Consider the following 23,331-nt stretch of genomic DNA (forward strand, 5'->3'; position numbering starts at 1 on the left):
AGCTTCTCTCTGCGTCATGACTAGAAGAGTCTAGGTACGGTCTTTCACTATTTCTGATTGAAAGAGTTTGCTGATTTTAGTCGTTTTCATCATCACGGTAAGAAACTCAAACGCTCTTTGGACGTGAATTGTTATTGTATTATGACATAAATATTAGCATCTTCTTCATGATCAAAAAGCCATTAGGAAAATGAATTCCAAGAGAAAGAGCCCGAGATACAAAGACCAAGACTTACTGAGTTAACAGTGTGGATTCCATCGGGATCAGTGTGCGATCATGATGCATGCACAAGCAACTTGAACCGGCTTAGCAGTTTGGGTTTGTGGTTGCATTTTGTCACTTGTTTAGTCTTCAGGTTAAACTAAACAAGACTTTCCTTTCCGATATGACTTTGCCTGCCTTGTATGAGCTCAATCCTTGCAACTTTAGATGCTTCTGATCAAGTTTTGTAATTCTGACTATTCACATCATCCCTCATCATACAAAATACTCTTATAAACAAAGTTTGTTTATACCAGTGCTTCGTGTACCTTTCCTCATACTATAATAAAGATGGGAGCCCTCTGGAGGACTGAAGATTATATACCAAGGTTTCAATAGTGGCTCAGTCACTAGTCCTGTCATGATGATGATGATGAAAATAACACCTTTGCAATTATAATACTCTTACTGCATATATAAGTATATGGTTGGACCAACTTTAGAAAAACTGTATCCAATGTTGAATGGTCAAGCCCATCAGTAGCAATGTGTGCTTTCTGCATCTTCATACACATCCAGTGTAGCCAATGGATCCTGGTTTTACTTTAATGGTCTTGCTTTCATCAGTCTGGTTGAAGTAAACAACACTACAACTCTGCTCTTTTATACCTGTTTATAGCAGATCTATTGGGACACAAAATACAACATGGAGGGTGCATGGACTGTCTTCTGCAGTAACTCTGAGAGTTCACATGGAGTTGGAAAAACATGCAGTCCTGGTTTTTCGGCTATACTCAATCCATGTACATGTATCAATCATGCTTTGACAATTTCTGTTGATATCCTGCTTCTGTTAATTTTCTTATTGATACTCATTTATAGATTGTCTATGAGGAAGGTTACCGCAGCCTCCCAGTCTGAACACGTCTCTTCATTGCAAATTCTCTCAGCAGTCTTTAATGGCATTTTAGCCATTGCCTACTTGGTTTTGGGGATATGGATAATGAAAACAAAGCTAAAAACAGACCAGACAATACTACCTTTGCATGAATGGCTAGTAGTGTTATTTCAAGGACTGACATGGTTGCTTTTAGGGTCATTTGTGAGCCTGAAGAAGCAAAAACTTCCATGTATATCAGCAGTGAAATCTTGTTCAATTCTTGGCCTTTTGTATGCAGGGTTTCTCTGTATATCAGCTTTTCGAGAATCTATCGTTGATAGAACAGTTTCAGCTAAGATAATTTTGGATATTTTATCTTTTCCTGGATCAATTTTACTGTTCCTTTGTGCCTTTGAAGGGGACAAGTGTAAGGTCGCTGATCTAGATGATACGATTGATGATTGCTATGCACCTTTGCGAGGTGGAGATCCTGAAGTAACTGATGGAATTAGCATCATTCATAATGTTACGAACTTTGGCAGAGCAGGATTTTGCAGTACGATGACCTTTTGGTGGTTGAATCCATTACTGAAGCAGGGTAAGGAAAAAATTCTTGAGGATCAAGATATCCCTCTGTTGCTAGAGGAACATCGAGCACAAATGTGCTACTCAAGGTATATGGAGCAGCTGAGTAAACAGAAAAAGGAAGGACCAAGTGATCTGTCCTTGAGATTGTCACTGATTTTCTATTCTCACTGGAAAGCTATTTTAGTTTCTGGGTTCTTCGCATTGATAAAGGTTCTCACATTGTCCATGGGCCCATTGTTCCTTAGAGCCTTTATTGAGGTTGCAGAAGGAAAAGAAGCCTTCAAGCATGAGGGTTTTGCACTGGCTGTCGGCCTTTTCTTAACGAAATGCTTGGAATCATTTTCTGAGAGGCAATGGTTCTTTCGGACAAAGTTGGTAGGACTTCAGGTAAGGTCTTTGCTATCAGCAGCAATATATCAGAAGCAACTTCGACTATCAAATGCTGCTAAAACGACTCATTCTTCAGGTGAGATAGTAAATTATGTCAATGTGGATGCCTACAGAATAGGTGAGTTTCCATCTTGGTTACATCAGATATGGTCAACAAGCCTTCAGTTATGTCTTGCAGTGTGCATTGTCTACTACACTGTGGGACTTGCAACTGTTGCAGCTTTAATTGCCATTATGTTGACAGTTCTTGCAAGTTCTCCGTTGGCTAAATTACTACTTAAATATCAGAAAAAACTAATGTTGGCACAAGATAAGAGGCTAAAGGCCATCACAGAGGCACTTGCAAATATGAAGGTTTTGAAGCTGTATGCTTGGGAGACACATTTCAAGAACGTTATAGAAGGATTAAGGAAAGAAGAGTTGAAGTGGATTTCAGGAATTCTGACACAAAGAGGGTTCCAGGTAGTTCTGTTTTGGTCATCTCCAGTTATTGTACCAGCTGTTACTTTCTGGACATGCTACTTTCTCAGGATTCAACTCAATGCTGGAACTGTTTTCACATTTTTAGCAAGTTTGAATATTCTTCAAGAGCCAATAAGGGTGATTCCTGATGTTGTTGGAGTGTTCATTGAAGCAAAAGTTTCCCTGGATCGAATTGTGAAATTTCTTGAGGCACCAGAGTTGAATGACAGAGATTTATGGCAGGAACACAATGACAAGGACTTTGAGTACTCCATTTTCATCAGCTCTGCTGAATTTTCTTGGGACACAGATTTGTCCTCCAAACCGACATTAAGGAACATAAATTTGGTGGTTAAACCAAGAGAAAAGATTGCTATTTGTGGAGAAGTTGGCTCAGGCAAATCAACCCTTTTAGCTTCTGTTCTTGGGGAAGTTCCAAAAGTCCATGGCATCGTAAGTGCACCATTTAGCAAAGACTCCACATTTCCAGAATTTACATGCATGTGTAATGATGAAAATCCTGAGGAATCTTTAAGAAATGTTTTTATGATAGCATGATGGTTCAGTTTCTTTCCTATCTTGTTAGTTAACTAGGTACTTAGGATAGAAGAATAGAAAATCTGCTAGTAAAATGTCCAGACTGAAGGTATACAATATTTTAGATTAACTACTGAAACTGAATGATACACTTCAATAAGTTGGTGAACCTATAATAATTATGAAAATTAGGTTGACAGCTTAAAAGCCTAAGAAGATCATTTAACATTTTCACTTACGGTATTGGAGATGTGTCCATCAGGTTCGTAGTTGTGGAAAGATAGCATATGTTTCTCAGACTTCATGGATCCAAACTGGCAGTATACAAGAAAATATTCTATTTGGCTCTGTGATGGATCCAGTTAGATACCAAGAGGTGCTTGAGAAGTGTTGCCTGGTAGAAGATCTAGAGATGCTTCCTTTTAGGGACCTCACTGAAATAGGAGAAAGAGGTGTAAACTTGAGTGGTGGACAGAAACAGAGAGTTCAATTAGCTCGTGCATTATATCAGGATGCAGATATCTATCTTCTGGATGATCCCTTCAGTGCTGTGGATGCCCATACAGCAACAAGTCTCTTTAATGTGTGTATAATTTCCATCTTTTTGCAATCTGTTCGTCAATGATGCAATTTTCACTTAAAGCTAAACCCTCATTTCTAGGAATATATCATTGGAGCTCTCTCAGCGAAGACTGTCTTGCTTGTGACCCACCAAGTGGACTTCCTCCCAGCTTTTGATTCTATCTTGGTAAGCTACTTGTAAAATACCTGCTATTTTTTTTGCTTTCACCTGCTTTATTTATCACTGTTTTTCAATGCTTCACATGGGAAACTACATCATCTTTTATCTTGCTCTACATATTTGAATTGTCCACATAAGCTGTTCATGCAAATCTTATTGCAGTTGATGGCTGCTGGAGAAATCATAGAAGCTGCTACTTATGAAAATCTACGTGCTTCAAGTCAGGAATTCCAAAACCTTGTAAATGCACATAATAATACTGTTGGCTCTGAGATACACATTAACCACTCTACAGGCAGAAGGCCTATGACATCCAAAGGAGAGATCCAGGATATATATGTTAAGGATCAGTCATTTGTCCCTTTGGCAGAGCAATTGATTAAGCAAGAAGAAAAAGAAACAGGAGACACAGGTCTCAAGCCTTACAGACAGTATTTAAGCCATGACAAGTGCTTTTTATTTTTCTCCTTTGCAGCTATATTCCACATGATCTTCATTATTGGCCAACTGATGCAAAACTACTGGTTGGCTGCTAATGTCCAGAACTCTAATGTAAACAGACTGAAATTAGTCACAGTTTACACGGTGATTGGGAGTGCTGTAGCAATCTTTTTGCTTCTTCGATCCTTTTCTGTAGTTCTTTTAGGTTGTGGAGCATCGCAATCTATTTTCTCTACACTTCTGAAATCCCTTTTCCGGGCACCAATGTCCTTCTATGACTCAACTCCTCTGGGGAGGATACTCAGTCGAGTAAGAGTTTCAAAAAACACAACTTGATTTCAGTGCCATGCTCAAGTAGAAAGTTTTAAAGGGCTTACAATTTGTATTTTACCGTAATAGGTATCTTCTGATTCGAGCATTGTTGATCTTGAAGTGCCATTCAGATTTGCAATTGCACTTGGGTCAACCTTGAATGCCTACTCTAGCTTTGTGATACTGGCTATTCTTGCCTGGCCAGTTGTCTTTGTCATCATTCCCCTGATTTTTCTAAGTATATTCCTGCAGGTATTACTACAGCAAAACCAACCTTGCAATGTGACTTATGTCCTTTTAGCATTTTTTAACTTCTCCTTCCTTCTCCATTATATTTTTCATTTGTTTTGAAACAATTAGAGGTACTACCTTGCTTCCTCAATGGAGTTGAAGAGAATCAATGGCACAACAAAGTCTTCAGTTGCCAGTCACCTTGCTGAATCCATTGTTGGAGCCATGACAATCAGAGCTTTTGGGGAGGGAGATCGATTCTTCTTGAAGAATCTGGGCCTGATCGATGCTAATTCAAGTTCAGACTTCCATAGCTTTTCTGCAAATGAGTGGTTAATCCAACGTCTGGAAATACCTTGTGCTGTGGTACTTTCTTTGTCAGCACTTGCCATGACTTTACTTCCTTTTGGAGCATCTGCCTCTGGTTAGTTATCATCGAATGTTTCCACTACCTATATCTTATAATGTTCTTTCACATGCTCCCAGTAGTTGAAAATGTCAGAGTGCTGCTAGTTTCAAAGCTTCAGACTGATCATATGCCTGCTAAGCTAAGAAATAGGTCCTAAGGATATTCAATTCAAGAATTGCATACTGATGTTTAGGATTTAGTTATATAACAATTACAAAAGCTCTTTTATTCAACATTTTGAGCAATTACTAGAATATGTACTCATTTAGTTGTTTAAAAAATATTTTGGTTATTGATTTTGATGGTAGGGTTCATTGGAATGGCATTGTCTTATGGCCTCTCATTGAATTTATTCCTTGTTGTTGCCATCCAATACCAATGCGTGCTAGCAAACTTAATGGTTTCTGTAGAAAGGCTTGAGCAATACATGCATATTCCGAGTGAAGCTCCGGAAGTAATTGAAGATAATCGGCCTGCCCATGGTTGGCCTTCTGTTGGTAAAGTGGAGATTTGCAATTTGAAGGTGTATACATTGAATATTCAAAGACAAGTACTATCTCTTCCATTTGCAACTAACCCAAATACTGTATAATACCAATGTCATCATCTTGCAGGTTAGATATCGACCCAATGCTCCGCTAGTTCTTAAGGGCATAAGCTGCATTTTTGAAGGAGGGCATAAAATTGGGATAGTTGGCCGGACAGGTAGTGGAAAGACAACTCTTATCAGCGCTTTGTTCCGTTTGGTAGAGCCTTCAGATGGAAAAATCATCATCGATGACCTAAATATCTCCACAGTCGGGCTTCATGATTTGAGATCACATTTAGGAATCATCCCACAAGATCCTACTCTTTTTAGTGGCTCTGTCAGATACAATCTGGATCCCTTATCAGAGCATAGTGATTACAAAATATGGGAGGTAAGCTTTTGTTTCGTAATATGTGGTTATATCTCACGTTAGCAAGAAAACTGTTCTCCTTGATGTAAGAAACCAAGTGATAGCTAGTCCCTGCCTTTTTTATTGCTAAAAACAATTCTCATCACTGCACTTTAAGGTTCTTGAAAAATGTCAACTTCGAGAGGCTGTTCTAGAGAAAGAGGAAGGCCTGAATTCCTTGGGTAAGACATAGAACTTGTAGAGTTACTTATGATTTGAGAGTTGGCACTATTTGTAAAGGAGATCAAGAATTCAAAAAGATTGGACCTAAACTGCAGTTGTACAAGATGGATCAAACTGGAGCATGGGGCAGAGACAATTAATTTGTCTGGGACGCGCATTGCTGAAGAGGAACCAGATACTAGTACTTGATGAAGCCACTGCATCAATCGATAATGCAACTGATTCTATCATCCAGAAAACTATAAGAACGGAATTTGCAGACTGCACAGTGATTACTGTGGCTCATAGAATACCAACTGTGATGGACTGCAATATGGTGCTTGGTATCAGCAATGGTGAGTTACTGAGTTATACTTCTCATCACTTGTACTAGCTGTTAAGGACTATTAAATCTTGTGCTTATAAACACTGGTTATAGCCTACCAATCAATATATTCTGCTTATGTTAACAGGGAAATTGATAGAATATGATGAACCAGCAAAGCTGATGAATAAACTGGGATCACTCTTTGGGCAGCTTGTCCAGGAATATTGGTCTCGTTCTTCCCATGATGATACCTATTCAGAAAACTGGTAACCAGACTCTTCCTGGTGGACGGTTGTAAATTGAATGATAAGTTACTTAAGGTTTTATCCCTGCAATTTGGCTCGGAGTTGCTGCTGGAACATATGCTTGTTTTTTTTTTTTTTTGAAAATTGGAACATATGCTTGTTTAAAGAGTGTGAGCAACTTATGGATAATAGCAGCCATTGGGAGGTGACACGGAAGGAATATTAATTTGCTTGAGTTTTGTATGTAAAATGAACTCATTGATAGTTGTATCACTTATCACAAAAAGCAATTCTGCAGATGCCAGGTCCGTCCATTTTGGTAGACCTTAGGCTCCAATGCTAAACTGCAGTTGATGCCTCGGCCTATGAAAGAGCATATTTTGATGCTCCATGAAGTCTCTACACACAATTTTTCCATACGGTCACCTGGCTTTACTTATACCAATCAAAATGTTCTGTCTACATCCTCAGGGAACTTGTTAGAGTATGATCAACCATCAAAGTTGATATAAGCAGTAATCGCTATTCAGGCAGCTTGTCGTGCAATGCTGTTCTCGTTCTGCAAAATGCTAGTACTTTTGGAAGCTTCCCAGCAGGCTCAGCCTGGTGGACCACCTGTAGTTAGAAAATGACTAAAGTTCACCAAACGTTCTGTCCCCGCCTGCCGGCCGTCTTTCATATACGATTAAGTGTTTAGACCTAAACACCCCATTTTGGTAGATCGCTGGCTCCAATCCTGGATTGCAGCTGATGCATTAGCTTAGGAAAGGATACAACTATTGCATTTAAGTTACCTGGCTCAAAACAGTATACACGTTCACATCTCCAAGATGAGACTCTCTGCCCTAAACTTCCATATCCAAACTAGAACATTAATGCATTATTATATATTATTAAGGGAGAAAAGTAGGAGACCTTTACACAACATTAATCTGGTCAACTGGAACTTGACAAACAAATGTAGCAGCACAAATGTGGCATGACAATGTTTGTTTCGATTCATTCTCATCTCCATAATTACTTCTTCTCAAATCAAGCTTTAAAGCAGCAAATTTTTGTGATTGAAGACGAAGGTGTACTCGAAGAACCTTGATCGCTTTGCGTTCATTGGGATTGGGGCATGCAGAAAATAATTTTCATTTTGAAAAGTGGTAAGTATTATTGAGCCTCTCTAGGGGGAGACCAAAGCAGAGCCATTCATGTCTTAACAGAAGGCAAAAAGAGTCTCGAGATAATAGGACTGGCATGATACCAGAAGGTTTCTGATATGCCATCGGGAGAGTTGCGACAAAGTACAACCTTTTCCGCCTACAAAAACCAGATCATGCCAAACACGCAGAAGGTAACTGTAAACTTGAGAAAGAAGTTGAAGCTGATAGATTGGTTGCTTCTTTTTTCTTTCTTTCTGTTGTTCTTCCGGTCCACATCGAAGGAAAATTTCTCTCTTTTCCAGTTTCTGACTTTGATTAAATAATGTCGTAGGTGATGGAAGGGCCCAACAGATAGCTCTCTCTGCATTAAATGTACAAATTATTGAGGGCAGGTAGGGCTTTATTCTATTAATGGGTCCTTAAAATAATTTTTTATTTAATAATTAAAATAAATAAAAAATAACAAAATAATTTTATATACCTCATTCAATTTTAAGGTTTTTTTAATTTATATTATTATTTTTATTTTTTGATTCCTATGTTTTAACTTTCTATAAATTTTATTTTTCAAATTTCTTTAAATCATTAATCATATTCTTCTTTTTATTTTATTATATGCGACATTTACTTCTACTTGTTATATACATTTTTTATATAGTATAGATTTTATTTTTAATAATTTTAATTTCTAAAAATTAATAATTTATTATATAATTTTCAATTTTTTTTTAAAAAAATAGTGAATGAAATTTGTTCAACCCCGAGGCAAAAGTCTTAGCCTACAGTAGGCAAAAGTCTTAGCCTATACTAGGCACAGACTTTAGTAACGTAAAACTAAAGCTTTGGTCGTGAAGTTCCCTGACAATACTCAAAAAGACAAACCTGCTCACAGTAAGACACAGACAGCAGGACAACAAAATGCCCCACGAGTAGAACTCAGGGTCACAAACCAGAACAACACAAAGTTGAAGACAAAAATAAGACCTAGATCCCCAAAAACCTACAGGACCTGCAGGAGCAGACATAAACTGTCGTTTCCATGACCAATACAAACAGTAATTAACTAGCAACAAACGGAGGCCTTAGCCTGGGAGACCTGACATCAACAAAATCGTTAACCTGACAGCCAGTCCTAAAAACGTAGATCCGACCATCGTAAAGTTCTCAAGCCCAAGTTCACTTCAACATCATCAGAGTAAAAGAAAATCATCATCAGAGGCACAGCATTGCCCATCGTTCACACAAAAAATGAGATATCTTGTGGCACGCCAAACCTCATCATCTTAGCCCCTTGCACAAACGGTTAAACTCCTCATTTCTGAAATTGATTTGCTCCAGGAGCCCAGATTCAATGCACAACAACCAACTGTCAAAATATGATAATTTTCAAATATAAATTATAAAGTTATATTATTATTTAAAATTTCATCAATATATTATTTTTTATTAATTTTGATTATGTATTTGAGCATATTTTATTTATATGCTTTACATTTTATATTTAATTGAATTGAAATTATTTTAAATATATAATTTTTAAATAATTTTAATTATATACAAAATTATTAATTTTATATATTATTTTTAATTATTTATATTTTACAAATTATAATTTTATATGTAATTTCATATTTTTATTATCAATTAAATTTAACATATTAATTTTTTAAAAATTTTAATTTTATTTTTTTTGTTCTTCCAACAAAATTTGGCTATCTTGGCCCATGAGCTTTTATGTAATGAAACATAACCCTTCAAACCATTAATCAGCCGAAAAGTAGGCACAATGATAAGGCAAACGTCGTCCTCGGTCATAATCTCATGAAAGTGATAGCTTTCGGCATACAGTTCTCATTGTGTTCCAGTTAATTTGTTTTGTCTTTCCCACTTATTGAAGACAGAGTAACAGTCAGACATATGCCTGCGGGAGTCCAGCCAAGTTGATTGCAACAGCCATTTGAAGGCTTATAATTTCTCCTTGGCATGTGAACCATATGTGACTGTACACTGAAGCAACTTTTCTTTCAGCATTGTTTTTTTCTTTGAAAATTCGAATCATTTCATCAACTGCACAGGGTACAACCCTTTACAAAAGGAAGCAGGGTATCGGGACCAAGTCAATCTTGGTACTCTGTTATTACCCTGGCTTACAAAAAAGATAGTCAGAGGCATCAGCCTATCACTATACAACATTCACAACATAAGCCTATTCATTTTCTTTCAATTAGGTGTAAATTATACCAAAAGCAGCTTTATCAAATGTTTAGTTTGGAATAAAGAATAGCACTAGCATCAGAGACTTTATCAAAGCTCATAATCTAGCGTTTGGTGCCCAAAAAATTACTGAAAAAAGGGTGGGTGTTTTATGAGTATAATCAGATTTGTCAGTACATGTAGGGAGAGTATCATTCTCATATATCGTAGTGGTGTGGCAGGTTAGAAAGTTTAAATTTAGACCATTTTATAATCTTAATAATTAATGGTATTACTTTATTTTGTTCTACGTAACATAATGGGACAGAGGTAGACAGCTTCTGAAGATATGCCAATGACAATAAAGAATGGAAGTACACTACGTGCTTAAAATTCCAACATGTGTATTTTATACTTTAGACCAGCCTAGGAGAAAAGGATAAAAAAAGTAGCTGCAATCAGCTCGGATATATGTTCCCATTGATCAGTTTCTAGTCGCATCCTTGATACTTCATCAGTTTCCAGGTTAGTAAGACTTATCATTCAGTATGAGAAGTTGTGTGCCATAAATTTTAGCTCAATCCTTGCAAGTTTAGATGTTAATTTTGTTACTAGTTTGTGTTTCTTCTTGTTCATTTTTGTGATGATACATATTAATTTTCGTCTCTGGAGCTTTCGAATTGGAGAGATTCCTTCAATCTTCACCATATACATAGTTATCATCACAACAATCATCATCATCAAGAAGCTGCAAAAGAGTTTCTTTAAACTACTTTTTCCTCTACTCTCTCCATATGCTACTGAAGAGAAGAACTGTCTAAATTGCCAAGTCCTGCTAACAAGATAATAATTATGCCTTAAATATTTGGATTCTTAATATACTCAATGGAACATGACTTGCATGACTATGTATCTAAAAGCTTTTGAAAGAATAGGCCATTGAAATGTTCACATGTTCTTTTGCATCTTTAATACCCAAGTACTGCATTGGTTTAACTTCAATAATTGGACTCTCATGAATCAGGTTAAAGTGACAAGAATCTAATAGTCTCCTATACATGTTGCAAATATTTTGAGGTGCAGAATAGCGGATATATAACATGGGGGAAGGCGTATGGATTCTGTTCTGTAATAACCCTAACTGTTCACTGGAAGCTGGGAGGACATGCAGTTCTGGTTTTTCAGCAATACTCAATCCATATTCATGTGTCAATCATGCTTTCATCATTTGTGTTGATATACTGCTTCTGTTGCTCGCCTTACTCATCATCATTTATAAATTTTCCATAAAGAAGATTACAGCACCTTTCCAGTCACAACACTTCCCTTCAATGCCAATTCTCTCAGCAATATTTAATGGCATTTTGAGTGTTGCCTATTTGGCCTTGGGGATATGGACCATTTACCAGAAACTTGATGCAGATAAGACAGTTTTACCTCTGGATGGATGGCTACTGCTGCTATTTCAAGGATTCACATGGCTGCTTCTAGCCATATCTGTGAGCCAGAAGAAGCTAAACCTTCCAAGTATAACAGCAGTGAAGTCTTGCTCAATTTTTGCCTTCTTATATGCAGGATTTCTCTGCATTTCATCTCTACAAGAAGCTATTGTAGACAAAACAGTGTCAATTAAGATCGTTTTGGATGTTTTATCTTTTCCTGGATCAATTTTATTTCTATCATGCGCCTTTAAAGGACACAGTTTGAAGGACACTGATCCGGACAGTAATTTTGATGCTTTCTATGCACCTTTGCAAGGTGAGGAACGTGATTCAAATGATGAAATCGGTTTCAACAACAACATTACTCCTTTTGCCAAAGCTGGGCTTTTAAGTAAAATGTCATTCTGGTGGTTGAATCCTATACTGAAAAAGGGTAAGGAGAAGATTCTGGAGAACAAAGATATTCCAACTTTGCAGGAGGCATGTCGAGCACAAGCATGCTACTCAAAGTATATGGACCAACTGGGCAAAGAAAAACACAGAAGACCAAGTGGGTCACCTTCTATGTTGTCAATAATTATATCTTCTCACTGGAAAGCTATGTTTACTTCTGGGTTCTTTGCATTGATCAAGGTTGTCACACTATCTACAGGTCCTTTGTTTCTTAGGGCTTTTGTTGAGGTTGTTCAAGGTAAAGAAGTCTTTAAGTATGAGGCTTATATGCTGACTGTTGGCCTGCTTGTAGCAAAATGCTTGGAGTCCCTATCTGAGAGGCAATGGTTCTTCCAAACAAGAGTAGTTGGAATTCAAGTAAGTTCTATGCTATCTGCGGCAATATATCAAAAGCAACTGAAACTATCAAATGCTGCTAAAATGACTCATTCTTCTGGTGAGATAGTGAGTTATGTCACAGTAGACGCCTATAGAATAGGTGAGTTTCCTTATTGGTTTCATCAGATATGGTCGACAAGCCTTCAGTTGTGTCTAGCATTGTTCATTGTATACACTTCTGTGGGACTGGCAACTATTGCTGCATTAGTTACTGTAATGTTAACAGTGATTGGAAGTTATCCACTTACTAAATCACAGCTTGAATATCACAAGAAACTCATGTTGGCACAAGATAAAAGGCTTCAGGCTATTGCAGAGGCACTTGCAAATATGAAGGTCTTGAAGTTATATGCTTGGGAGACACATTTCAAGAGTGTTGTTGAAAGGCTAAGAAAAGATGAATTCAAATGGATATCAGGAATCCTGTCACAAAGAGGGTACCATCTAGTGTGGTTTTGGTCTTCCCCAATTATAGTGCCTACTGTTACTTTCTGGACCTGCTACTTGCTAGGGATTCCACTCAATGCCAGTAACATTTTCACATTTTTAGCAAGCATTCGCATTGTTCAGGAGCCAGTTAGGTTAATCCCTGATGTTGTCCAAGTGTTCATTGAAGCAAAGGTTTCCCTAGACCGGATTGTGAAATTTCTTGAGGCACCAGAGTTGGCAAACAGAGAGCTACAGCAGGAATCTAATGAGGAAAAGTTTGACCACTCTATTTTCATCAGGTCTAATGAAATTTCTTGGGACCTTCAGTCTTCCTCCAAACCTACATTAAGAGACATAAATCTGGCGGTTAAACCAGGAGAAAAGATTGCTGTTTGTGGAGAGGTTGGCTCAGGAAAATCAACTCTTTTAGCTGCTGTTCTTGGAGAAGTTCCGAAAGTCGATGGCACCGTAAGTGCACTGATTAATATAAAGGCATGACATTTAAATGAGTCTTTTAAATATTTTAAAAAATTTAAATAATTTTTTATTGATTATTATATCCAATCAAATTTTTATATTTTTATTTTAAATCAAATATTTATTTATAATTAATAATTGACTAATTGTCATGAGTTAAAATATTATTTGTCAATCACTAGTGGTAAGAATTTATTTAATTCAAAATAAAAGTGAAAAAACTTATTTGACTCAAAATAACAATATAAAGACTTGATTAAATGGAATAAAAATATAAGATTTATTTAAATTTTTCATAATAATTTAAGTGTTTTTTTGGATATTATGCTAACTTTATTACCACAATATAGCATTTTTTTTAATGATAAAAGAATGTTTACAAATTTTCAAGAAAGGTCTTGATCTAATATTATTTCAGTTCTTTTTTCCTCTGGTTCATAAATAAGGCTATGAGAAAGGCGACTTGCTAGTTTAGATATTAAGCTTTAAGCTGAGAAAGGCGACTTGCTGTATAATTTGTTTTGGTGAATGATAAGCCCAGTTAATTGCTGAACATTCAAGAGATATGAAAAAAGAAAGTGTCAACTGCTGGCAACGCCTAATAGTTTCATGTCAGTACTGGAGATGTGTTACTTAAATTTTTGTGTGCATCAGGTTCATGTGAATGGGAAGATAGCATATGTTTCACAGGCAGCATGGATACAAACAGGAAGTATCCAAGAAAATATTCTTTTTGGCGCTGCGATGGATCCGGTCAGATATGAAGAAGTGCTCGAGAAGTGTTGCCTGGTAAAAGATCTGCAGATGCTTCCTTTTGGGGACCTCACTGAAATTGGAGAAAGAGGTGTTAATCTGAGTGGTGGACAGAAGCAGAGAGTTCAACTGGCACGTGCATTGTATCAGGATGCAGATATCTATCTGCTGGATGATCCATTCAGTGCTGTAGATGCACAAACTGCAACAAGCCTTTTTAACGTGAATATAACCTTTTGTCTTTTCAATCTCTTCCACCATTGATTGGTTATATTCACTTTAAACTAACGTCCCTTTTCTGGCAGGACTATGTCATCAGAGCTTTGTCAGGTAAAACGGTCTTGCTTGTGTCCCACCAGGTCGACTTCCTCCCAGCTTTTGATTCTATCTTGGTAAGCTAGCTACTGGTATTGCAGTTATGTACTTACGTTATCATCCTTTCTCAACCTCCAAATTGGAAACTGCTTCCCATCTGGCTTCTACACTTATTTAACATCATCAAAGTAGCCGTTGATACAAATCTTATTTTCATGACAGTTGATGTTTGCTGGAGAAATTATAGAGGCTGCTACATATGATCAGCTGCTGGCTTCAAGTCAAAGATTCCACGACCTTGTGAATGCACACGGTAACACAATTAAGTCTGAAATGGATCACATCTCGTATTCTGATAGCGGGAGAGCTATGACATCCAAAGATGTGATCCAGAAAGTTCATGTTAAGGGACAGCCAGTAGGACCTGCCGGAGAGCAATTAATTAAGGAAGAAGAAAGAGAAACAGGAGATACAGGTTTCAAGCCTTACATGCAGTATTTGAGACACAACAAGGGCTTTCTATATTTCACCTTGGCAATTTTATTCCACGTGATATTCATAGTTGGGCAGTTAATACAATACTATTGGTTAGCAGCTTACATCCAAAATTCTCAAGTAAGCAGGATGAAGTTACTTACAGTTTTCTCAGTGATCGGCGGTGCCTTAGCAATCTTTTTGCTCGTGAGATCCTTTTATGTAGTTCTTCTTGGTTGTGGAGCATCAGAATCTATTTTTTCTACACTGCTAAAATCTCTTTTCCGAGCACCAATGTCCTTTTACGACTCAACACCTTTGGGAAGGATACTAAGTAGGGTAAGTATTCTCGAAAGCGCAGCTTCAATTTTCATTCCATGCTTTGCAGTTTGGACAAAGTCTTACTGAACTTACAGTTCAAACTTTCTATTTTAATATAACAGGTGTCTTCTGATTTAAGCATCATCGACCTTGAAATGGCTTTCAAGTTATCAATTACACTTGGAGCAACGATGAATACCTACTTTAGCCTTTTTATTTTGGCAATTCTCGCCTGGCCAGTTGCATTTGTCATCATTCCCATGGTTTATCTGACTATACTGTTGCAGGTATTGCATATGTGCGCAGAACCGAGATTTACCTCCTTCCAAATCTTAATATGTTTTCCATAACTTCTCTGGCTTCTCATCATTGTGCTTTTTTACATGTTCTCGAAACAATTAGAGACACTACTATGCTTCTGCAAAGGAATTGATGCGAATCAATGGCACAACGAAGTCTTCAGTTGCCAGCCACCTTTCTGAATCCATTGCCGGAGCCATGACAATCAGAGCTTTTGGGGATGGAGACCGATTCTTTTTAAAAAATATGAACCTGATTGATGCCAATGCAAGTACAAACTTTCATACTTTTGCTGCAAACGAATGGTTGATCCAGTGTTTGGAAATACTGTGCGCAATTGTTCTTTCATCCTCAGCCCTTGCCATGACCTTAATTCCTCTTGGAGCTTCTGCATCTGGTTAGTTCAAGCATTATGCTCATGACCTAAGCTTAAGAGTTAACTCCCTAAACGACTCAGTAATATAACCAATTCATTTCAAAATTTCCATTCCACAATTTGAGGAAATAAGAGTGAATATCTGCTCATCTCTTGGATTATTCTCTGACAAAATGTTGATTATGGATTTCAATGGCAGGGTTAATTGGAATGGCACTGGCATATGGCCTCTCATTAAATGTATTCCTTGTTTTTTCTGTAAAATATCAATGTTTGCTATCAAGTTCAGTTATTTCTGTAGAAAGGCTAGAGCAATACATGCATATTCCTAGTGAAGCTCCAGACGTAATTGAAGCCAACCGACCTCCACACAACTGGCCTTCTGTTGGCACAGTGGAGATTTACAATTTGAAGGTATAACAGATGTTTCTCTATCTTCTTGAGTTATGGTTTTTACAGAGAATGTCTGTAACATCAAATTCTTCAAGCAGGTTAGATATCGTCCTAGTGCTCCACTAGTTCTTCATGGCATCAGCTGCATATTCGAAGGAGGAAGTAAAATTGGGATCGTTGGCCGGACTGGTAGTGGAAAGACAACCCTTATCAGCACTTTGTTCCGCCTGATAGAGCCTACAGATGGAGAAATCATCATCGATAACCTTAACATTTGTACAATTGGGCTCCATGATCTGAGATCACATTTGGGGATCATCCCTCAAGATCCTACGCTTTTTGGTGGTGCCGTCAGATACAATCTAGACCCCTTAGAACAGCATACTGATAATGAAATATGGGAAGTAAGTTTTTACTAAGACCTGCTTATATATCACCACAATGTATCATGTTATACTCCTAACCTGTTCTTTCTTTTGGATGTTAAGGTTCTTGAAAAGTGTAAACTCCGAGAGGCAGTTCAAGGGAAAGAGGGCGGCCTGAACTCCTTTGGTAAGAAACAAAGATTTCGTAGTTGCTTTTCTGCTTTGAAGATTTGTATTTGCTTCTACTAACAACATGAAGTGCAGTTGTACAAGATGGATCAAACTGGAGCGTGGGCCAGCGGCAATTATTCTGTCTGGGGCGTGCATTGCTGAAGAGGAACAGGATACTGGTGCTTGATGAAGCCACTGCATCAATCGACAATGCGACCGACTCTATTATCCAGAAAACTATAAGAACAGAATTTGAACACTGCACCGTGATAACCGTGGCTCACAGAATACCAACCGTGATGAACTGCAATATGGTGGTCGGTATTAGTGACGGTGAGTCAATTTGTGTCCTCCAAACTAAGGGACTGCTGTCATTCCCATCCTAACAATCTTTATACAAATCAACACAATCTGTTTCAATTGACAGGGAAATTGGTAGAGTACGATGAGCCAAGGAAGCTGATGAATAAGAAGGGATCGTTGTTTGGACAGCTAGTCCGGGAATATTGGTCACGTTCTGCTAACAATGGTACAAGTCCAGATGATTGGTAGTAAAGCGTTTCTACACATGCTCTGCCTGGTGGAAAACTTGTAATTTGAGTGGTCAATTTTCTTAAAGGGCTCGTCCTTATGATAATGGAGTACAATTTGAAGTAACTTGAAATGAGTTCAGTCTTAATCAGTTTTAACACTTTTTAAGAGAGATAATTAGCAGTTTATCGTTTCGAAGGCCATTGATATGGCACAAGTTTCCCAGGTGGGCTTTGGGCCGCGAACCCATGCTGCAACCCCTAGGAAATGGGTACTCCAATCATTAAAAAGGCCAAAGGAAAGACGGCATTGGGATAGTTGACAGTTGAGACCCCCAAATTTGACTAATTTTAAGGCAAGTAGTTCAATATCACTTGGATTTGTGTGAGTAAAACGGCGTCGTTTAAGGCGACCACCCAGCCAAAATCCTCGAGCTGATCGTCTCACTCCTCGTTGGTTGAGCCACTGCCCTTTCACTCCCTCGACGAGTCCGTCACTCTCGCAAAAATCCTTCCTTTCTTCAAAAGGCCAAACTCCCGGCTTTCTCCTCCCTTTAAAAATAAAAGGAAAATATCTTTCACCAAACCCCCATTTCCTTCCTCTCTACATCTAACCCCCATTTCCGTTCCTTTCATTGCCGTCGTCTTTCCCGCCCAAAAAATGGAAGTCTCCCCAGCTCTCTCACGCATAGGCCTAGCTGGCCTAGCCGTCATGGGCCAAAATCTGGCCCTAAACGTCGCCGAAAAAGGCTTCCCAATCTCCGTCTACAACCGCACCACCTCCAAAGTCGAGGAAACTGTCCAGCGAGCCCAGGAGGAAGGCCAGCTTCCACTCTTCGGCCACTACTCCCCTCGCGAATTCGTCCTCTCAATCCAACGGCCCAGATCTGTTGTCATATTAGTCAAAGCCGGTTCACCGGTCGATCAAACCATCGCCGCTTTGTCTGACCACATGGAACCTGGCGACTGCATCATCGACGGTGGTAACGAGTGGTATGAAAACACTGAGAGAAGAATCCAAGAAGTTTCCAATAAGGATCTTCTTTATCTCGGTATGGGCGTTTCTGTGGCGAAGAAGGGGCACGTAATGGCCCATCGTTGATGCCCGGTGGATCTCATCAAGCCTATTCGAATATCAAAGACATACTGGAAAAGGTGGCGGCCCAAGTCGAAGATGGACCTTGCGTCACTTACATTGGCGGAGGAGGATCAGGTAATTTCGTTAAAATGGTTCATAATGGAATCGAATACGGTGATATGCAGTTAATTTCTGAAGCTTATGATGTTCTTAAACATGTTGGGGGGCTTTCGAATGATGAATTGGCGGAGATTTTTGCGGAATGGAATAGGGGAGAGCTTGAAAGTTTCTTAATTGAGATAACATCTGATATATTTAGAGTTAAGGATGAGTTGGAAGATGGGTATTTGGTGGATAAGATTTTGGATAAGACTGGGATGAAAGGGACTGGGAAATGGACTGTGCAGCAAGCTGCTGAGTTATCTGTTGCTGCTCCTACTATCGCTGCTTCATTGGATTGTAGGTATTTGAGTGGATTAAAGGAGGAGAGGGAGAATGCAGCTGGGGTTTTGAAAGAAGCCGGATTGAAAGAGGAAGTTGGAAGTTTAGCACAGGGGATTGATAAGAAAAGATTGATTGATGATGTTAGGCAAGCCTTGTACGCTTCAAAGATATGCAGTTATGCCCAAGGGATGAATTTGTTAAGAGCTAAGAGTGTGGAAAAAGGGTGGAATTTGAATTTGGGAGAGTTGGCTAGGATTTGGAAAGGTGGATGTATTATAAGGGCTGTGTTTTTGGATAGGTCAAGAAGGCTTACCAGAGGAATCCCAATTTGGCTAGCTTGGTTGTGGACCCTGAGTTTGCTAGGGAGATGGTTCAGAGGCAGGCAGCTTGGCGGGAGTTGTGGGGCTGGCTATCTCCGCTGGGATTAGCACTCCTGGAATGTGCGCAAGTCTTGCCTATTTTGATACCTATAGGCGTGCAAGGCTCCCAGCCAACCTTGTGCAGGCACAGAGGGACTTGTTTGGGGCGCATACCTATGAGAGGACTGATCGTCCAGGGGCATTTCATACGGAGTGGACAAAGCTTGCCCGCCAGAGTACTGCCAGTGTTGGTGCACTCAATTGAGCTTTTCTAGTTTAGTTTATTATACTCTGGTTTATTTGTTTGTTTCAATTGAGCATTGGTTATATTTCTATGTTGAAATAGGATTCTACCTGCGCATAGCATAATTGTTCAGTCTTGGAGTTCTTTTTTTTTTTTTTGGTTAATAAAATGCATGCCCTTTGAGTTGTAGAAATTGAGCGGTTCTTCAATGGATTTATGTTGCAACTTGCGGCAGATTAGATGGAGCTGTCTTCTGGTTCTCAATATATTTTCCTGTTATACGTTTAAATAAGAAAGGATGATATGATATACAAGAGTTGGACTTAAACATTTTGGTAAATATGATTGGAAAAGTTACGTAGCTTCTTCAATGTAAGGTAAAAAGATTGAAGTTTGCAACTGGAAAGGGGTCAGTAACACTGCCATGTCTTCTCAATTATTCTGGATGAAGAGATATTGTAGTTTATTGTAGCACCTCTCACGACTACTAACATATGGCTTTTACTTATATCTGACATTTTAATGCTCTTTTACTTTTGATGCTTGAATGGATTATGACTCATTGCTCAAATAGATGGGGCTAGAAACTATTTTTGTTGCATTTTTTGCTTGGAGCAATATTCCTAATCCTAGTCATTTAGTTATCAAGAATTTGTGGTGTTCACAGGACCACAGCTAATAGTAGTTTTAATTGCTACCTTTCTCTTTTTTGGTTCAAAATGTTAACTATTGTTATTTGCATCTTTCCTGTGAATTAGATGGGATAAACTGGTAATGGGATCCCACCAGTGGCTCTTGAATCAGCTGCAAATAGAATGGGGCAAGAACCTTTTGAACTAGATGCAAATAGAATGGGGCAAGAACCTGTTGTGTTCGTTGCCTGGATCTCTTTTGCCTGAATATGGCCACTATGGAGTTCTCATAAGGTGCACACTCCAAAAAATGCACTCAATTTCTGTTTGCAAAAGAGTCTGTGGTAGAACTATTTAGGTACCTGTTTCATTTTGTTATCTTATAAAATGAACTCTGAACTGGTTTCTGAGAAGCTTTATCTGGTAGATCTTCTGCAATGTAAAAAAGAACGAGGAAAACTTCATTGAAAATGCATTTGTTTGACAAAGGTCTCTCAACTTCTTTTTCAATCGATCAAAATGAACAAGGAAACACATACAAGCTTTTGCCTTCTCATGTTTCTGGTTTGATGATAACTTTGTTTTCATGTTAAATGCCCCGTAGCTTTCACCTTAGGTACTTGAAAACTGCCCTCTGCTTATAAGAGAGGAATTGCCCTTGTTATAATTTGCTTTCTTATGTGTATGTACGGACATTTCATATGTTATAGCCAAAGCTACAAGGTGCACCTCCTTTAGTTATACTCACAGGTGGTAAAATGTGAAATCACATTGTAAATTTTTTTCCTTTTTTCACCGATTTCTCTTAGTTATAAGCACTGGACTTTGACAGCGGCACCATCCTCCACATGGTCAGAATTTAGTGTTGGGATCTATCAGACAGTTTCCTCATATGTCAATGAACCTCACCATAAGACATAGGAAACTGGTCCCAGGACTCGTTGCCTGACGCACGACCCGTAGTGACTGCGCGAACCCATTGAACCTGGATATGATGACGTTAGGACCTAATAGATTGACTCGGCACTTCCTCATTTGTCATGAGAACCTCATTGATCAAACGTAAAAGACAAGTCCCAATATCTTCTTAGGATCTTCGGAGATTGATTCTACACTTATTTGCTTGTCGTGAGGACCTCAATGATCAAACATACGAGGCTGGTCCCAAGACTTGGTGCTTAACCTCCAGTTAAAAGCGGCCCAACCCATGGGAAAAGTCAAGGAAAAACGGAAAAAGGAAAATCTATTTCACTAGGTTTATCTTGTCATCACGGTGGGGAGTCAAACTATTATAATGGAAGCTGCAAGTGAAATTGATTGATACGATGCGTTGAGCTCAGTAGCTGAAGGTTTTGCGGAAGGTAAATTAAAACACTTGGGACCAGTCCATGATAAAGATCGTCATTCTCACCAATGCAAAGATTTAAAGTTGGTAAGAGGGGACAGGGAATTATAAGTGAAAAGCTCCTTTTCATCAAGCAAAATTAAAATAGAAACAAGCTATCAGTTTGGAAAAGAGAAAATCAAGTGTGTATTCTGATTTAGTTTTATGTAATAAAACAATTTAGTTATGCTGCACCACATACTTCCCAGAGGCCAAAATACAAAGAAGATATACACAAAATAAAGTAAAATATAAGAGTTCTATGGAAAACCTCCATTCTCTAGGACTGGTTGAGTTCTAGTTACTGTTGCAGAAGGCATTTTACTGCTACCGACCCATCTGCTATCAAAAATTACACCTTCATCAGCTTGTCTTTCCATTGCTTGAATCCTTTTTGTCTTCAAAAGTCTGATAAATACCAACACGAAGTAAGCAGTGAAAATCAAACCAGAAGACCCAAGCACAACCCCTATTAGCCATGGATACCATGGCCTGTGCTTCCTTTTCAGTCGAACAACAACTGAGAAATGGCCCTCATCTGAGGTATAACATACATTGGGCAACATCATGTCACTGAACTGAATTGTCCCATTAGTGCTGAAAGCTACACATCTTGCTGCAGTTGATTCCATCCCATCAGGGAATTTCAGGTTGGAGAAATGAATTGATATAGGCTTCCCCATTGTATCAAGGCTGATATTTCTTAGGCTTTTTGCTCTAGTATTTGATGCATCAAAAACCATGAAACCAACAACAGAAGTGATCAATGAGTAACCTGAAACATTGTAGTAGTGAGAAGACCAGTTGCCGAGGTTCTGATAAACTATTGCCAGTCTTCTCACATGAGGAACTGGGACGGTCCTGGATGGGATGTGAAAGCTGCTTAGAGTAGCGCCTTTTTTCCACAATGTCCGGCTTCTGATGCGAGCAATAGAAACTTCCATACCTGAGAGATTAGCAGGAAGACTAGCTTTGTATAGAGCCCCAGTGTGAGGCCTGTGTCGAACCAGTGCTCTGAAAGCAAAATCCTGAAGAAACATATCCAGGGAACCATTGGAAAAGTTGTCTAAGCTATGGACAGATGAAGAGAAATACAAGCTTAAAACCAACCAGAGGACTGTCAAACTCATGCTGGATTCCTGGTAATAATGCATAGTGCCTAAAGGCCTTCTCTCATCTTTTCAACATGAACAGATAGCAAGTGGAATATAAGAGAAATGCAGGTGAGGATTATGAAGAAGGATTTATGCTATTACTATTAAAGAAAATAGATTTAAAGGCATTGTTGAATGATGATGCTTTTCTACAAAGTGATAAAGCATGCTCTTAAAGGGGTCCCAAAGGGAAAGGACTAACAAGTCATTTGCTTCCAACAAAGTTTTGCATCTTTAATTAACCTACCAAGCCCGTTAAAGAAAATTTGCAAAGGCAATGATTATTTTAATCCCCAACCATTCAGTCGAGAGCGTCGCGCACGTCTAATATTGACGTGTTGACTTAATCGAATATGGGTCTGGTACCTACATTCAATTCAAGTCCCCATTAATCATTAAGGTCAATTCGGTGTTGAAGGAAGACAGAGAGACACAGAGAGAGAGAGACAGAGAGAGGGTCTTAGCCCGTCGATTGCGGGGAACAACATTAGTATTTTGTGCACAAAGCATGCGCTGATAGCTCTCCTTTTCTCACATGGATGCTATCTAACACATCACATGACAGATTGAGCACTTTGATTGATATTTAAGAAACATGCTTTGAGTGTCATTAATCAGTCATAACCATGCGAAAGAAACCCAAGGCCA

General features: G+C 38.5%; 4 protein-coding genes across 6 annotated transcripts; 3 read left to right on the plus strand and 1 right to left on the minus strand.

The window, feature by feature from the left end:
- The first annotated feature begins 81 nt into the window (after nucleotides 1–81).
- Nucleotides 82–7,164, plus strand: LOC110416687 (ABC transporter C family member 10-like). Of its 3 annotated transcripts, XM_021428851.2 has the most exons (12): nucleotides 89–1,005; nucleotides 1,085–2,975; nucleotides 3,322–3,642; nucleotides 3,721–3,807; nucleotides 3,964–4,551; nucleotides 4,642–4,806; nucleotides 4,915–5,209; nucleotides 5,503–5,717; nucleotides 5,809–6,114; nucleotides 6,251–6,314; nucleotides 6,411–6,650; nucleotides 6,768–7,164. In XM_021428851.2, exons 1-12 carry the CDS (start codon nucleotides 971–973, stop codon nucleotides 6,890–6,892), a joined length of 4,332 nt encoding a protein of 1,443 aa, XP_021284526.1. In that variant the 5' UTR covers nucleotides 89–970; the 3' UTR covers nucleotides 6,893–7,164. The 3 variants fall into 3 exon arrangements, with proteins under 3 accessions (XP_021284609.1, XP_021284526.1, XP_021284448.1); XM_021428773.2 differs by having other exon boundaries at nucleotides 89–2,975; XM_021428934.2 differs by lacking the exons at nucleotides 6,251–6,314; nucleotides 6,411–6,650; nucleotides 6,768–7,164 and having other exon boundaries at nucleotides 82–2,975; nucleotides 5,503–5,691; nucleotides 5,809–5,934.
- Nucleotides 7,165–10,692: 3,528 nt separating this feature from the next.
- Nucleotides 10,693–17,484, plus strand: LOC110428605 (ABC transporter C family member 10-like). Its single transcript, XM_021444472.2, has 12 exons — nucleotides 10,693–10,736; nucleotides 11,295–13,381; nucleotides 14,045–14,365; nucleotides 14,449–14,535; nucleotides 14,681–15,271; nucleotides 15,376–15,540; nucleotides 15,656–15,950; nucleotides 16,129–16,343; nucleotides 16,421–16,726; nucleotides 16,811–16,874; nucleotides 16,952–17,191; nucleotides 17,286–17,484. Exons 2-12 carry the CDS (start codon nucleotides 11,312–11,314, stop codon nucleotides 17,408–17,410), a joined length of 4,479 nt encoding a protein of 1,492 aa, XP_021300147.1. The 5' UTR covers nucleotides 10,693–10,736; nucleotides 11,295–11,311; the 3' UTR covers nucleotides 17,411–17,484.
- A 353-nt stretch (nucleotides 17,485–17,837) lies between these two features.
- On the plus strand, nucleotides 17,838–19,758 carry LOC110428629 (6-phosphogluconate dehydrogenase, decarboxylating 3, chloroplastic-like). Its single transcript, XM_021444516.2, is given in 4 exon segments — nucleotides 17,838–18,452; nucleotides 18,455–19,207; nucleotides 19,210–19,302; nucleotides 19,305–19,758. Coding segments are annotated over 4 exon segments (1,479 nt in total). The 5' UTR covers nucleotides 17,838–18,049; the 3' UTR covers nucleotides 19,535–19,758.
- A 1,895-nt stretch (nucleotides 19,759–21,653) lies between these two features.
- On the minus strand, nucleotides 21,654–22,811 carry LOC110428639 (uncharacterized). Its single transcript, XM_021444528.1, has one exon. It carries the CDS (start codon nucleotides 22,681–22,683, stop codon nucleotides 21,790–21,792), a length of 894 nt encoding a protein of 297 aa, XP_021300203.1. The 5' UTR covers nucleotides 22,684–22,811; the 3' UTR covers nucleotides 21,654–21,789.
- Between the last annotated feature and the right edge of the window lie 520 nt (nucleotides 22,812–23,331).

Source organism: Theobroma umbraticum, unplaced genomic scaffold, assembly GCF_002168275.2.
Source record: "Theobroma umbraticum cultivar Fairchild unplaced genomic scaffold, ASM216827v3 scaffold_30.0, whole genome shotgun sequence".
Taxonomy (NCBI): domain Eukaryota; kingdom Viridiplantae; phylum Streptophyta; class Magnoliopsida; order Malvales; family Malvaceae; genus Theobroma; species Theobroma umbraticum.

What these genes read in the sequence shown, in the direction of transcription:
- LOC110416687 (XM_021428773.2), top strand. Translation starts at nt 909, where the DNA reads ATGGAGGGTGCATGGACTGTCTTCTGCAGTAACTCTGAGAGTTCACAT. An exon ending in CAGCTTTTGATTCTATCTTG is followed by an intron (nt 3,808 to 3,963) that starts GTAAGCTACTTG and finishes ATCTTATTGCAG; the next exon opens with TTGATGGCTGCTGGAGAAAT. An exon ending in TTCTAAGTATATTCCTGCAG is followed by an intron (nt 4,807 to 4,914) that starts GTATTACTACAG and finishes TGAAACAATTAG; the next exon opens with AGGTACTACCTTGCTTCCTC.
- LOC110428605 (XM_021444472.2), top strand. Translation starts at nt 11,312, where the DNA reads ATGGGGGAAGGCGTATGGATTCTGTTCTGTAATAACCCTAACTGTTCA. An exon ending in TGGAGATTTACAATTTGAAG is followed by an intron (nt 16,344 to 16,420) that starts GTATAACAGATG and finishes TTCTTCAAGCAG; the next exon opens with GTTAGATATCGTCCTAGTGC. An exon ending in GGGCGGCCTGAACTCCTTTG is followed by an intron (nt 16,875 to 16,951) that starts GTAAGAAACAAA and finishes CATGAAGTGCAG; the next exon opens with TTGTACAAGATGGATCAAAC.
- LOC110428639 (XM_021444528.1), bottom strand. Translation starts at nt 22,683, where the DNA reads ATGCATTATTACCAGGAATCCAGCATGAGTTTGACAGTCCTCTGGTTG.